Source organism: Chiloscyllium punctatum, chromosome 1 (genome assembly GCF_047496795.1).
Source record: "Chiloscyllium punctatum isolate Juve2018m chromosome 1, sChiPun1.3, whole genome shotgun sequence".
Lineage (NCBI taxonomy): Eukaryota > Metazoa > Chordata > Chondrichthyes > Orectolobiformes > Hemiscylliidae > Chiloscyllium > Chiloscyllium punctatum.
The window spans coordinates 3,249,935-3,266,544 of NC_092739.1; the positions used below are offsets into that span (position 1 = coordinate 3,249,935).

The 16,610-nt window shown below is 40.3% G+C and overlaps 1 protein-coding gene across 3 annotated transcripts in view; it reads left to right on the forward strand.

Annotated features, from left to right (window-relative positions):
- plrg1 (pleiotropic regulator 1) overlaps positions 1–7,818 on the forward strand; it is a 109,232-nt gene extending 101,414 nt beyond the window's left edge. For all 3 annotated transcript variants that reach the window (XM_072547316.1, XM_072553355.1, XM_072589365.1), the window contains 4 exons: positions 1,446–1,554; positions 3,973–4,112; positions 4,641–4,834; positions 7,014–7,818. In XM_072547316.1, the coding sequence (XP_072403417.1) occupies positions 1,446–1,554; positions 3,973–4,112; positions 4,641–4,834; positions 7,014–7,073 (503 nt within the window). In that variant the 3' untranslated portion in view covers positions 7,074–7,818. The remainder of the gene's footprint in view (positions 1–1,445; positions 1,555–3,972; positions 4,113–4,640; positions 4,835–7,013) is intronic.
- Positions 7,819–16,610: the final 8,792 nt, after the last annotated feature.

Below are 16,610 nucleotides of genomic sequence, written 5' to 3' on the forward strand. Positions count from 1 at the left end.
CGGGCAATTTCGCATGGCCAATTCACCTAACCTGCCCATTTTTGGGCTCTGGGAGGAAACCCACGCAGACACAGGGAGAACGTGCAAACTCCACACAGACATTCGCCTGAGGCAGGAATTGAACCCGGATCTCTGGCGCTGAGAGGCAGCAGTGCTAACCACTGTGCCACCATGCCGTTCTCCTAAGGAGAGGGTTAAAGCTGAACAAATTTTGATATAACCTGCTATGCACATTAATTTGCGTGTACAATCAACTTATTAGTCCCTTACATTAAAACAAAATGTTAGAGAAACTCAGCAGGTCTGGCAGCATCTGTAAAGAATGAAATATAGTTAACGTGTTAAGTTCAGTATGATACTTTGAGCCGCAGTATTTTGAGTTTACTGATTGGACAACTGACACCAATTAGCAAAGTGTATTGGAGAAGTGTAGGTAGGGTCATATACTTTGGGCAGAATGTCCATTATAGATGTTGAAGGGTGCTACAGTTGCATTCCAGATTATGCTATTGGACCGTACGAGCACAGCATCCTCTTGACTGCTGAGAGAATAAGTACCACTGTGGAACTTAATGGAGTATCTGAGACTGACCTGATTAATATCATTGACTCCTGTTAAGCAAAAGTATAGGATAACAGCTATATGTTAATTTATGTGTCTTGCATTGATTGTGTACTTTCTGTCCACAAACTAATTCACTGTCAATTTGAAAGTACTGCTTTTACATGCATGTCTGTGATGGGCAGTGTCTGGAAATACCAACATGCTGCTATTTTTTTTATTATTAAACCAATAAAATTTCAAAATGACCTCTAAAACAAACTTAAGCTAGTGCATTTTTGGCAAATCTTAAATTTTTAATTCCCAATCATGGCATAAGTTACAATTTTGATAATGTGATTTAATTTATCTACAGATTGCGATAAATAAATCAGTTTACTTTTAAAAATCTATATTTAACTGGGCTTTTAAAAAATTCATGTACTTAACCATTGGAAATATTCTACTTATTGTGCACTTTGCTGAATTTCCTAATCTGTCTTTAGTGTATTATAGTCATTCTAGAAAATTGTTCTCCTTGCCCTCTAAAGATTGGAGAGTATCTTTGCTTTTTCCAAAGGATTTTGAAACTAAATTGAATTCTCCAAGGTCTATTTTATGAAAGTTTGTTTCAGTTAACAAACGGTTTATAATAAACCAGACTGACAAGTGTCCCTTATGACGTATACCACCAATCATCTTGTTCTTTTTAATTATGGAAAGCTATATTTATTAAAAACTATACAAGTCAGATATTCAATGAGCATATCTAATGAGCAAACCTTTATGCTGCGGTAAGATAAATTACATCTTAGTTTATTTTGACTATTTTAAGCTCCTTGAATACCCTTGTATTTTTGTAACTGTTCGAATGCTACAATAAGTTTTTTTTTATTTCTTTTAGGAAGTCATGACACAACCATACGACTCTGGGACTTGGTGGCAGGGAAAACTAGAGTTACATTAACCAATCACAAGAAGTCTGTTCGTTCTCTCATTCTACATCCAAGACAGTATGTCTAATGATAATGCGTTCCTTCAATATACTGTTAGAAGTCATAGAGTCAGAGAGGTACAGCACGGAAACAGACCCTTCATTCCAACTCATTCATGCCAACTGGATATCCTAACCTAATCTAGTCCCATTTGCCAGCACATGGCCCATATCCCTCTAAACCCTTCCTATTCATGTACCTATCCATGCTGAAATTGTACCAGCCTCCACCACTTGGCAGCTTATTCCATACACGTACCACACTTTGCATGAAAAGGTTGCCCCTTAGATCCCATTTAAAATTTTCCCCCTCACCCTAAACCTATGCCCTCTAGTTCTGGACTTTCCCACCCCAGGAAAAAGACCTTGCCTATTTACCCTAACTATGCCCCTCATGATTTTATAAACCTCTATAAGGTCACCTCTCAGTCTCCAACGTGCTAGGGAAAATGATCCCAGCCTATTCAGCCTCTCCCTATAGCTCAAACCCTCCAATCCAGGCAACATCCTTGTAAATCTTTTCTGAACCCTTTCAAGTTTCACAACATTCTTCTGATAGTAGGAAGGCTAGAATTACACAATATTCCAAAAGTGGCCTAACCAATGTCATGTACAGCTACAACATGACCTCCCAACTCGATGCTCTGATGAATAAAGGAAAGCACACCAAATGTTGTCTTCACTATCCTACCAACCTGAGACTCCACTTTCAAGGAACTATAAACCTGAACTCCCAAGGTCTGTGTGGTTAGTGACACTCCCCAGGACCTTACCATTATGTGCATAAGTCCTGCCCTGATAAGCCTTTCCAAAACGCAGCACGTCACATTTATCTATATTAAACTCCATCTGCCCATGGCACTTCTCAGCCCATTTGCCCATCTAATCAAGATCCCATTATTGTCTGAGCAAACCTCCTTTGCTGTCCACTACACCTCCAATTTTGGTATCATTTGCAAATTTATTAACTATACCTCCTGTGTTCACATCCAAATCATTTATATAAATGATGAAAAGCAGTGGACCCAGCACTGATTCTTGTGGCACTCCACTGGTCACAGACCTCCAGTCTGAAAAGGAACCCTCTTCCACCACCCTCTGTCTTCTATGTTTGAGTCAGTTCTGTATCTAAGTAATTAGTTCTCCCTGTATTTCATGTGACCTAACCTTGCTACCCAGTCTACCATGAGGAACCTTGTCGAACACCTTACTGAAGTCCATGCAGATCACGTCCACCACTCTGCCCTCATCAATGCTTTTTGTTACTTCTTAAAAAAACTTGATCAAGTTTGTGAGACATGATTTCCCACGTACAAATCATGTTGACTTTCCCTAATCAGTCCTTGCCTTTCCAAATATATGCAACTCCTGTCCCTTAAGACTTCCTCCAACAACAGATGTAGGGCTCACCAATCTATAGTTCCCTGGCTTTTCGTTACCACCTTTTTAAATAGTGGCACTACGTTAGCCAACTTTCAGTCTTCTGGCACCTCACCTGTGACTATTAATGATACAAGGATCTCAGCAAGGGGCCCAGCAATCACTTCTCTAGCTTTCCAGGGTTTCCTAAAGTTCTAGGGTGCATCTTATCAGATCCTGGAGATTTATCCACCTTTATGCATTTTAAGACATCCAGCACACCGCCTCAGTAATCTGGTCATTTTTCAAGATGTCGCCATCTATTTACCCACATTCTGTGACTTCCATTTCCTTCTCCACAGTAAACACTGATGCAAATATTAGTTTAGCATCTCCCCCATTTCCTGCATTTCCACACACAGGCTGCCATGCTGATCTTTGAGGGGCCCTATTCTCTCCCTGGTTACCCTTTTGTCCTTAATGTATTTATAGAATCCCTTTGGATTCTCCTTAACTCTATTTGCTAAAGCTATCTCATGTCCCCTTCTTACCCTCTTAAGTATACTCCTACTGCCTTTATACTCTTCTAAGGATTCACTTGATCTCTGCTGTCTGTACCTGCTGTGTGCTTCCATCTTTTTTCTTTACCAAAACCTCAATTTCTCTCGTCATCCAGCATTCCTTACACCTACCAGCCTTGCCTTTCACCCTAACAGGAATATATTATCACTGGAATCCCATTATCTCATTTCTGAAGGTTTTCCATTTTCTAGCCATCCCTTTGCCTGCGAGCATCCACCCCCGAACAGCGTTTGAACATTCTTGCCTAATACCATCAAAATTGGCCTTCCTCCAGTTTGCAACTTCAACTTTTAGAACTGGTTTTTCCTTTTCCATCACTATTTTAAAACTAATAGAATTAGTTGCTGTTAGTTTTAAAATAGTGATCTCTTTAAAACATGGATGATTTTTAAGAACATAATTGGAGATATGCATACATTGAAGTTCTTTGTCTTCATTCTTATTATTTTAATTATTTGTTGCATGCCAAATATTAAAGTACTTCTTTATGTCATAGATATACTTTTGCTTCTGGTTCTCCGGATAATATAAAGCAGTGGAAATGTCCAGATGGTGTTTTTATTCAGAACCTTCCAGGTCATAATGCAATCATCAATACACTTGCTGTCAACTCGGATGGTGTGCTCATATCAGGAGGTAAACAATCAGGAAATAATAGAGATAAACTAAGCTGAGCAAGATAAATATTTCATTTCTAAGTAATTTTTGTTATTTTAGGTACAAGTGAGAAGTTATTTGGCTATATATTTTTTCTTATATAATCTACCTTGTTAGCAACGTAAATGCAACTAAAATTTCAGTTTTACTTAAAATTGCAGCTTAATAAATTGCAGTATCTTATGAAATGTGTAGTTAGATGAATTGTAGAGAAGTTATTGAACTTCATTAGTTTTAATTGCAGTGAACAAAAGTAGATCTGTTCCATTGTACTGTGATGAGAATTTGCTGTTTATTTGAAACTATGCTCAATTGTTCGACAAGCAATTTAAAGGAAGAGCTTTTGATTTGTCAAAGAAGAATATTGTCCTTCCAAAATTTATTATAAAACACCTGTATAAAAACATATCACACTTCAGGCAAAAGACATAATATCAGAAACTTAGATTTTTTTGCATTTAGCTGTTTTATGTCGGGTCAATTTTTATGTGAAATTTATATTAACAGCTGATAATGGTACCATGCACCTGTGGGACTGGAGAACTGGGTACAACTTCCAACGAATACATGCTGCTGTGCAGCCAGGCTCCTTGGACAGTGAATCTGGAATTTTTGCATGTACCTTTGACCAGTCAGAAAGCAGATTACTTACAGCAGAGGCTGATAAAACAATCAAAGTCTACAAAGAAGATGACACTGCGGTATGTATTGATCTTAATTTTTTTTATTTAATAAAGAGGATTTTTAAAAAAAAGATAATAAACCATTGTTCTGTATTTGTTTCTCTGGTTTGTTATAACTGGGAACGGTTGGGAATACAGGTTACAATTTTGTCTTTGGACCTCTGTTCAAATTTATTCCAGTCTCAAAAAAAAACCTTATCTAGTAACTGCATTTGTGATGGAGTCTTATTCAATTTGCTTTGAAAATTGTCATGGCACTAATTTATCTCTAGCTTGGTATTATATCTGTAATACTACATCTATAAATTGCTTTTGGGAAAGACATAAAAAGCTTGGCTTTGTACATTTTTGTGTAAGAGTGTTTTCTATTAAAAGGAGAGTAAAATAGAAGTAATTTTGCGAATGTTGATGTTTACAAAATTCATTTCATTTAATTCGAAAGCTACAATCTGGATTATATTTTAATATGTCAAACTTCTTCAATTTGCTTTGAAGATCAAAAGATGAATTCTGAGATGGAGTCTTTTCTTTGACACAATTTTAACTTCTTCCTTCTTGTAAGGCTATCTTGTGCAAATTTCCTCTTTTCCAAATGAACTTGTTTCTGAGCTGTGCCTGATACTCTTGAATTAACATTGCACACACAATGATTCCATGTAAGTGGTGAATTGGGTAGTTAGATTATTGTAGGATTCTCTTCTATTGGTGTGGAAGAGCAGTCGTTTCAAGAGATTCCCTGGCTATAGCTCTGCAGTCTTAACACTAAGTAACGACTCCTTCTCATTAATGAATCAGAAAATAACTGAAGATAAGAGGAAATTGTGATCAAAAATGTGATGAGCCTTAAGTTAAAATGTTAATAAATTTGAGGAACCCAGTTCTGAAAAAATAATTTCCTAACTAATTCAGTAATATGGAATAATGTGCACTTGAAAGAAATTATAATTATTGAGATGGATTTTTAACAGTTTTGCCAGCTTTATCCCATTGCATGGTAAACCAATCCAGTCAAATTCATAGCAAAACTAGAACCTTAGCTGAGAGAGATGTCAAGTCAATAAAAGAATGTAGGCTGCACTAACTTTTGACTAGGTCCCGCAAAGTAATGTTTATCAGAGTAACTGAAGGTAGTTATAGCAAGATGAGGTTAGTTTAAGATTAAATGCAATTTTTAAATACACCTTAAGAAACAATTCAATATTCAAACAAATACATAGGACAAAATTATATTCTTAATCTGGTATAATTTCTAAATAATATGGAGTGCCTTTATCTTAACCTTTAAAGGGGAAATGTGATTTTGAACTTGAGCATTTTTTATTCCCCATGAAGTGACTGAAATATCACTTGTGTATTCATATGTTTTTTTTTTAAATATTTTGAGTTTCTGCAGCTGGAAGAAAACAGGCTGCTATTGTGCTTTGTTAAAATCTGGTAGGCACAAAGAGTGCTTGAGGATCATAATAGCCTCTTCTTGCTGGAAATCTCATTTCAAGTAAACAATCTCACAGGTGCCAGATTAGGAAGGATACTAGGGCCATCTTACACATCCCCATCAGCAGCACTATCTGAGAACCTAGCAATGGAAGATGTTTTAAATTCTCATACTGCTTAAATACATTTAACACTTTAATTGCTTGATTTATTTTCTGATTTTCTTTGCAGTATCATTTATTTACATTGACTTTGCAGGTTTTGTACTGCTTATTCTGTCAGTAATGGGTTGGACAAACCTTGACATGCTGTATTTTAGTCTTAGCATCTAGAAGATCATCTCAAAATACTTCATAGGTTGTGAATAACCTAATTCAGTCTCAGATAGTTGCCAAGGATCAGGATTCAGTAATTATGAAAGGGCACTTACATTGGCAGGTGAAGAAATTGGCTTTGTCCTTTCTAATACTTAGATGATGGAAATTTCTGCTGATATACTCATGTTAGGCAAGTAGTCAGATAATTTCGAGACAATGGAGGGCTCGAGAGACAGGCAGTGTGGTTGAGATAGGTGTTTTGAGCAATGTTTAGCATTGTATTTTCACAACACTGACAAGTAATGGCAGCCAGATGAGAAAAACGAGAGACCAAGAATTGATTCTTGGTGGACTGCAAAGATATTGTACAAAATTTTAACTAAAGATTATTTATCTGCAGTAAAGTTAGCAAAGAAAAAATGTTTTCTCTTTTTTTTTTAACCTAGACGGAAGAAACTCATCCAGTCAACTGGAAACCAGAGATCATCAAGCGGAAGAGATTCTAAGTGACTTTCATTTAAAATTCTTAATGGACTTTGTGCTGAATTTTAAAATTCTGAAGTAATCTTCCCCCATTTTCCCCCCATCTTTGCACTCTGTCCCAAATTCGAAATCATTCACTGGCTGAAAAGCAGACTTGGGACCACTGATCAACATTGCTTTATCAACTTTGCCAGGAGAATAATTGGTGGATTTTTTTGGTGAGAAAAAAATTACACAGGTGTTTGCCTTTTTGCAGCATTTCACCAATATGAAGCAAAGATTGTGACAGTGTCATGGAGGGCACAGGTACAAACTAGTATGTTGTCAGTCCATAATACAATAAGTATATTATTGCAGTGTCCTTCTGCCAACTTATATTAGAAGATGTAATTTATGGAATTTTGCTTCTAACTGAAAGATGGCTAACGTTCTGGAGAATGTTTCAAACCTGTTGTAATTCAGTTGTACAGTGTTTCATTATGATAAACTGTACAAATCTTTGTCAGTGATGAAAGGTTAAACTATCCTGTTCCAGGACTGGTTGATATTCCAAGAACTGCTTGAATCTGCAGTGTCAGAAAGTTTTAAAAAATACTGTTAAAGCAGGCACAGTTTCTACAATGGAAACAAATTCTGCAAAAGATATTTACAAAATAACCTTTAAACTTTTCTTTTGAGGAGACATGGGCTGTCAAGAAATATGTAGAAATATGACTTTTTTCAACCTTACCATTAAATTTGCTTTTACATTCTTAAAGCTTAAAAGAATTTTGATGTTGTGTTTTATCACTTTCTGAACTTGAAAGAGGTTTCATGAAGACTGGGTCATTCCAGTAAAAATTAAAAAGGTGTTCGTGTTGCGCTGAACGGGACATTGGTTAGGCCAGTTTTGGAATATTGCATGCAGTTCTGGTCTCCTTCCTATCGGAAAGATGTTGTGAAATTTGAAAGGATTCAGAAAAGATTTACAAGGGTGTTGCCAGGGTTGGAGGGTTTGAGCTATAGGGAGAGGCTGAATAAGCTGGAGCTGTTTTCCCTGGAGCATTGGAGGCTGAGGATTGACCTTATAGAGGTTTATAGAATCTTGAGGGCTATGGATAGGATAAATAGACAAGGTATTTTCCCTAGGGTGAGGGAGCCCAGAACTGGAGAACATAGGGTTAGGGTGAGAGCGCAAAGATATAAAAGGGACCTAAGGGGCAATTTTTTCACAGAGGGTGGCGAGTGTGTGGAATCAGCTGCCAGAGGAATTGGAGGAGGCTGGTACAAGTACAGCATTTAAAAGGCATCTGGATGGTTATATGAATAAGAAAGGTTTAGAGTGATATGGGCCAAATGCTGGCAAATGGGACTAGATTAGGTTAGGATATCTGATTGGCATGCACGAGTTGGACCGAAGGGTCTGTTTCCTTGCTGTACATCTCTCTGACTCTGATTATTCCAAGCATACTATTGAAACATACTTTAATACCAGCACTCAGAAGGCCACTCATTTAGGATTTGTTAGATTGGTTATGACACTATACACAACACAGAATTTGATAAGAGGGGTAATTGTGGTCCAGACAGGTAGAAACTATTTATGAGGGAGATGGCAAGCAGGGATTATTGAGGGACACTATAGTTAAATTATCACATTTAGAGCCGCTCGAAGATTAACCTGTTGTTAATCAATTCCAAAAGATTTATAGGCAATATTTGCGTGAGGATAAATTTTTCCCTTCTGGCTACCTAGTTAAGTTTATGGGGTTATGTAATGAAGACCCTAGCAAAGAATAGTTTTCAATAACTGTTTCTGCGAGATTCTTTACAAAGTAAGAGTTTTCCGCTCGGAGGTCATTTTCCTTGGTTCATTGCAATTGAATATATATAGAATTGCTCATAGAAATCAGTTGTAAATTGACTGGCACACTTTTACTCGTAGGCCTTAGCTTTGAACCTAGCACACATCTTTTGGGTAATGGTTGCATTTTTCTGGATAGCAAGTATATGAACTGAAATGAGTTGTTCTATCATTGTTAATTGAATATTTTATAGTAGGGAATTTGCTGACTATTTTCTGCAGTCCCGGATGCAGTTAGTGTGATGGGTGCCATTTACACACGCACTTGAAGAAATTATAATTTTTAATTATTCAATTTTAGCTGGTGTGATCATTTTTCAGATCTGGTTGACTTTATTTTGAATCCTGTGTTGGTGCAGTGTAACTTACACTAAATTAAAATCCCTTTCAGTAATAATAAAAGTTTAAGAATCACAGTCAGAAAGACAATATCAATTTATTTAATTACATTTAATTGAGTTTCAGAACGGTCATTAACATATTCCCTTTGTCTTAACATATTCCGATTGCCTTGAAAAGGTGAAAAGAATCAATTTCTTTAATTCTCTTAAAATATTTCGGTACAGAATGTTGAATATTTGTACTCTACCCCACATTCCCACTTTACTTGTCACTACCTCCTTTCCTACTCTTTCTCTCATACTACTTCTCTACTACTGTATCTCATTCTCTCAATTCTTTCCCGTTCTGTTGTTCCTCCCTTCCCCAACTCTCACTGCTTAATCCTCAATCTTGCCCCATTCTGATCCTCTCACGTAAACATTCTCTCTCCACTTTTTCCAGCCTCTAACTCTCTCAATTTCTCTCTTGCTTACTTAGTTCTCTGTCTTTCTAACCCCTTTCTCATATCTCTGACATCTGTATCACCTTTTCTTCTTCCTTCTCTTAACATTTTCCTCTCACCACCCCTGTCTTATCATATTCCCTCTGTTGTCCCTTTCCCCGATCTCTCTTAACATTGGTTGGTTACTGAGACGCACGTACGGGGCCTTGTTTCTAGGTGGTCACTCTGCTGAGAAAGTTCACGCGCATAATTTTGTGCCTCATCTTTTCTTGCTGCACTGGTACTGTCCTTATATGCTATAGCTTTATACTCCTTTCCTTGTCCCTTGATATAGACAGTAATATTTCAAATTCAGTCATCCAATGTGTGGTTGTGGTATCTTTTTTAATTGTACTAGCTCTGTGCAAGTTCAACTTGATGTGTTCATTTCCTGCTCTTGGTGACTGTGTCCAGGATGTTATGAAGTCAGGCTGATATTTAGTTTGTCATTGAAGGCTTCAGTTTGATGTATTGTATGGAAGATAAGATATGTTTTGAGTTTTTTGAGAATCTGGACTGATTTGGGGGCCAGTGATTGGGAAATAGGTGACTGAAACTCATTAAAACATTTTTAGAGAAAGTTTCTTGGAAATCATGACCCTTGTGATTGCTTTTTGCATTAGAGTCCTTTGTTGGGGCAGGTTGAATAATGCTTTGAACTTAGAGGGTCTGATTATTTGAAATTAGTTTGAAAAAAGCCAGCTATCTGAAATGGCTTGGCAGAGTGAGCCAGGTGAAACTTAATTGCTCTTCTGGAAGAGTAACTGAAAGAACCTCTCAATATTTTGTTTCCAAGCTGAGTCTGTCAAGACCCCCAGAGATAACCATACATGATTAGTGAATTGACTGCATGTGAAAGAACTCCAGAATGATGGTCTTTGGAACATTCTACACCAATTGCATTTTCCTTCTGGAATAGCCATCTTTGGCCAGAGTGATTTTATTTATAAGTGAAATTCTGTTGGGGGTAAAAAAAAATTTCCTTCTATCTACTCTGTGTGTGTGTGTGTGTGTGTGTGTGTGTGTTTTGGATTATATAGAGTAATAAATGTTTATATTTTAATATTACAAACTATTAACTGACTCTGAATCTTCATTGGCTGGTTTTGTTTATAATTAATTGATAAAACCATTTATTTAAGATACCTGGTTACTGGATCTCGTCAAAGTCTAATTTAGAGAAAGCATGTGATTGAACGTATTGGGAGTTGGTAAAATATTGTATGTTCTGACCTATGGAATAATGGTACTAAAATAACAGTGCACTCCTCATTCTGGTCATAACATGGGGACCCATTTCAGTGTGTCCTAGCTGTATCTCGTTAAAACAGGAAGAAAGCCCATTCTCACATAGACTATTGTCCAGACGAGTATTTTGAACAGCATACTTTGGGTGCACCACTGTCCAGATATGTGTTCCTGTTCAATTAGAAATGTCTTTATCTTTCAAATATGAGCCTCAGCCTTAATGTCTGTGATTAGAATTCTTCTCCCTTCAGCCATATGTTCTCCACACCGCACTTTCCTATCACCCGGAGTTGAGCTGTACATGCTGGTCCAGACCATAAGTGGTTACATCTGATTTATAAACAGTTATGTGAGAAATATCATAATGGCTTGCAGCATTCGCTCACCTTATTCCATCTGTCAGTAACATTTTCACCACTATTCTGCTCTTCCACAGTTCTGTGAACAACAGTCATACAACAGATATGCAACAATAAGCTCGACCTTAATCTAAATTGCTGGCTCACTTTTATTGGCACTGCTTTCATACACTCATGATTGGTCTTAATTAATTTGAAAATAGCAGACTTGGACCAACATTTCTTTCCCCACAAACTATATGTAAAATTCAATTATTTTGCTCCTACCCAGGGGTGCTTTCACATTTAGGTTTAATTACTAACCTGTCTAATTGGTCAAAACCAGGTCTAATCTTGCTTTTTCTCTGGTCGGTGCTATAACATGCTGATCTAAGAAATGGTATCCCAAAAGGCATTAAACTCCTCATTTAGATTTCTTTTTAAGTTAGCTCAGTTTGCTGGACGGCTAGTTTGTAACAGAGTGCTGCCAACAGGGTGAGTTCAATTCCCATTCTGGCTGAAGTCACCACAAAGGACTCTTCTCAACTTCTCCCCTCACATGAAGGGTTGTGACCCTCGGGTTAAACTCTCCACCAGTTGTCTCGCCTAATAAGAGAGCAATCTTCTGCGACGATGGAAATTTTGAAGGTTCTTTTTATAAGATGTAGACAGCCATATTTCTCATTGGGATGGATTTTCTTTTCTATTGGGCTTTTTTTAAAAGAGAGAGCTTCTGCCCTCACCAGGGGAGAGTCTATCAGATTATGTGCTCAACAGCAGGCTGCTTAAACTATAGAGTCAAGAGTTAGTGCTGGAAAAGCACAGCAGGTATGGCAGCAGCCGCGGACCAGAAGAATAGAGGTTTCAGGCATAAGCCCTTCATCAGGAATGAGGCTTGTGGGTCGGAGCTGAGAGATAGATGGGGGAGTGGGGTTGGGAGGAGCTAGCTGAGACAGTGATAGATGGGAGAAGGTGATAGGTCTGAAGGAGTCGTGATGGATGGGTCCGGAGGGCAGTGCCGAGTTGGAGGCTTGGGACTGGGATGTGTGGGGAGGGGAAATAACGAAGCTGTTGAAATCCATATACGTCCCCTGTGGTTGCAGGGTACCAATGCGGAATATGAGGCGTTCCTCCTCCAGGTGTCGGGTGGCAACGGTTTGGAGGTGGGGTTGGTGGGCTTGGGTTCCCAGTGATGTTCTCTGAAACGATGTGCAAGAAGGCGTCCTGTCTCCCTGTTGTAGAGCAGACCACAGCGGGTGCAACGGATGCATTAGATGACATTGGTAAAGGTACAGGTAAATTTCTGACTGATGTGGAAGGATCTCTTGGGACCTTGGGCAGAGGGGAGGGAAGTGGTTTGGGTGCAGGTTTTGCACATCCTGCAGTGGCAGGGAAAGGTGATAGGAGTGGGGTGTGGGCTGGTAGGGGGCGTGGATCTGACAAGGGAGTCATGGAGGGAATAGTCTCTCTGGAATGCTGATAGGGAGGGAAATATATCTCTGGTGGTGGGTCCATTTGGAGGTGGGGGAGGGGGATGCATTGTATGCGGAGGTTGGTGGGGTGGAAGGAGAGGACGCTGGGGGTAGGGGGAGCGTTCTGTCCTTGTTGCACTGGAAGGGGTGGGGTTCAAGGGTGGTTGTGCGTGAAGTGGAGGAGATGCACTGGAGGGCATTGTCAACCACATAGGAAGGGAAGTTGTGATTACAGCCACATCTCCTTCCTCAGTACCTGCCTACAGAACCATCTGATACCACATGGACTCTGGGCCACACTTAGACCAACCCAGTTTGGATCTGAACAGGATACCCAGTACACACTACAAATCCAAAACCTTTAATAACGATTCTCTTTCCGGATCCTCCACTCCACGCTAGCAGCCATGCACCGCCATCTACTCTATCTGCAGTCAGTCCTGCCCCAGCTCGGAGCCTCACTTTCCCCAGACCTGCAGCAGACCCCTGCATTTCTACATCCTCTGAATGATCCATGCGCTCAACAAACTACTGCATCGGACATAAAAGAACTAACAACAGGCGGGGTGATCGATGATGTCATTGGTGTCCCCGACGCCCACAGCCACTGCCAAACATACCCCCTCCGAGATCGCCGTCCACCCAACCACCTCTGACTGCCGAGGCTACAGCCGCAGGATCCACAGGCGCCACTAGATTCACCAGCACAGACGTGATACCTACCTTAAATGTCACGTCCGTCCCAGCAGTTGCGGCCGCGGCAATCACTTCTGCCCCGCTGGAAGGCTCTATCATCGATGTCACTTGCGCTGCCAGTGACGTTACCAGCCGAGTACCTAACCAAAACATTGCCCTCACCGCTCGTGACGCCACATCCGCTCCCATTAACACAGCCTTAAGCACCACTTCAGCCCCTTTTGTGAGCGTCACTTCCGTTGGTGATGTCACTACTGACCCTATAATGACACCCACTCAAGCAACTACCTCAGCCCCACTCCAGGTCCTAGCTCCCAGCCCTGCTGTGTGTTCATCATTACCCCAGACCTCCCCCTCAGAGGGCGAATGTTTAGTCCTCAGTCAAGGCCTCACCTTTATCCCTTTATGGTCCCAGATTAATGAGTTTGACACATATGACCTTGAACATTTCTACCGCTGCCTCTGCCTCCATGCCCACTTTTTTAACTACAATACCTACCCAACCCACCGAGGACCCCTTCTCCTGCCTCTAACACACCCATTCACCTGGATACCTTGTGTTGACCTGTTACCCACCGTTGACCTCTGTATTTCTAACCTCTGCCATGACATTGACTGCCTCACCCACTCCAAACTCTTGCCCTTAAAATGCGTAGCCCTCCGATCTAACCCCAACCTCACCATCAAACCTCCAGACAAGGGGGGATACAGCAGTAATATGGCACACTCTACACCACTGAAGCCAGGCACCAACTTGCAGATACCTCCTCCTACTGCCTCCTTGATCACGACCTCACCTCCCATTACCAGACCATTCACAACCTCATCACCTCTGGGGATTTCCCACCTACAGCCTCCAACCTCATTGTCTGTGAACCCCGCACCACCCAATTCTATCTCCTATCGAAGATACACAAACCTGACTTCCTTGGTCGACCCATTGTCTCAACCTGTGCCTGTCCCACTGAACTCATTTCTTCCTACCTCACCACTGTCCTATCCCCCTTAGTCCAGGAACTGCCCACCTATATTCATAACACCACCAAACCCTTCACCTCCTTCAAGATTTTCATTTCCCTGGCCCCCAACGCCTCAGATTCACCATGGACATCCAGCCCTGTACGCGTTGATCCACCATGACGAAGGTCTCCACATCCTCTGTTTCTTCCTCTCGCGCCGTCCCAACCAGTACCCTTCCATTGACACTCATCTGCCTGGCTAAACTTGTCCTCATCCTCAACAACCTCTCCTTCCAATCCTCCCCCTTCTCCAAACCAAAGGGGTAGCCATGGGCACCCCCATGGGACCCAGCTATGTCTGCCTGTTTGTTAATTAAGTGAAACAGTCCAACTTCCGCAGTTACATTGCACCCCCCCCACCCACCTGTTCCTCCTTCACATCGATGACTGTATCTGCTCTGCCTCAGGCTCTCCATCACCACAGCTCACTCAAGAACTTGACCTCCTAGCCACTGTCCCTGCCACGATTTGTTTTTTGGATTGGGTGGGGTGTGAAATCCACCCAATTGAATCAAATCGCAAGAATTTCAGTTTCATTATAAACATACAAAATAGCAACACTAGTAAAATGTATTGTTTAATTTTCTTGCACATTCCTGGAAAGGAAGTGTGATGATGTAATTTTCTGTACATGGTAATACAATGTAAACTGGCTGAAAACTGGACTGTGTGATTTGCCATCTCTCACTGAAGAAGATTTCAAATGTTTCAGATTAGTCTTTTGGACTGGCATATTCTTGAAAGTGGGCATGTTTATGTAGCTTCTTCCTCTGTTTAAACGGCAATCACCATTTACAACTGGATTGGCAAAATAGAACTTTGATCTGATCCATTAGTTGTGGGATTGCTTTGCTCTATATATCCCTTGCTTCTTTTCACTGCTAAGCTTAAGTCCTACATTGCAACTTCACTAGGTTTTAATAGAGCAAAAGATTACATTTGTTGTTTATTGTGGCGGCACAGTGGTTAGCACTGCTGCCTCACAGCGCCAGAGACCTGGGTTCAATTCCCGCCACAGGCGACTCTCTGTGTGGAGTTTGCACATTCTCCCCGTGTCTGCGTGGGTTTCCTCCGGGTGCTCCGGTTTCCTCCCACACTCCAAAGATGTGCAGGTCAGGTGAATTGGCCATGCTAAATTGCGCGTAGTGTTAGGTAAGGGGTATGGGTGGGTTGTGCTTCGGCGGGGAGGTGTGGACTTGTTGGGCCGAAGGGCCTGTTTCCACACTGTAAGTAATCTAATCTAATCTTTATTCACTGTTCCCCACTTCCCTCCATAACTATTAACAAATCCCTTTTAAACAAATAGTTGTTTGTGAAGTCCAATTGTAAATGATCCACAACAAATTCTTCAGGATTAAAAGGTATTAAAGTTTATCAATACATTCAAAACCTCGGGGAATAGATCAGAACACATATACATCAAAGAAGGGAAATGAGAAAGGTTACAAAGTACTTAAAAAATTAAAGATATTAGCTCTGTGATGGCTCGACAAGATGTTCAGGTAGCAGGAGTATGTCACATTTAATTGGACAACATACTCTATTACCTGTCTTTTCATACTATCCTTTAAAGTTGTTTTTCCATGAGCAACCATATTACTAACAATAACATAATAGTAATAGCTGCACATCCATTCTAAGACATCCCATTGGAAATAGATCAGAGCAGATCTGTACATCAGTACTCCCGATATATTGTTGTGACATATTATTCCACCTTTATGTGTGTAAACAACTGGGAAGCTTGTTCTTGATGAGATGAAGGTAGGAGTCATCATCTGAAGTATCCCCTATGGTATCACCAATGATAGCCATTCAGACCTGTATTTGCGAGCAGCTTAACTGCATACTTATACACGAGTCTAGTTTCCTGATGAAGGGCTTCAGCCCAAAACTTCAATATTCCTGTTCCTTGGATGCTGCCTGACCTGCTATGCTTTTCCTGCACCACTCTAATCTTGACTCTGATCTCCAGCAACTGCAGTCCTCACTTTTGATAAGTCTAGGTTTGTCCACTGTGAAGTAATATCCCCTGGCAGGGTGATTCTAGCATACTTTTAGACTGTACCTGATCTTCCAGTCCCCAAGGTTTCATTGGCTCTCAGGTTCACATTGGCAAAA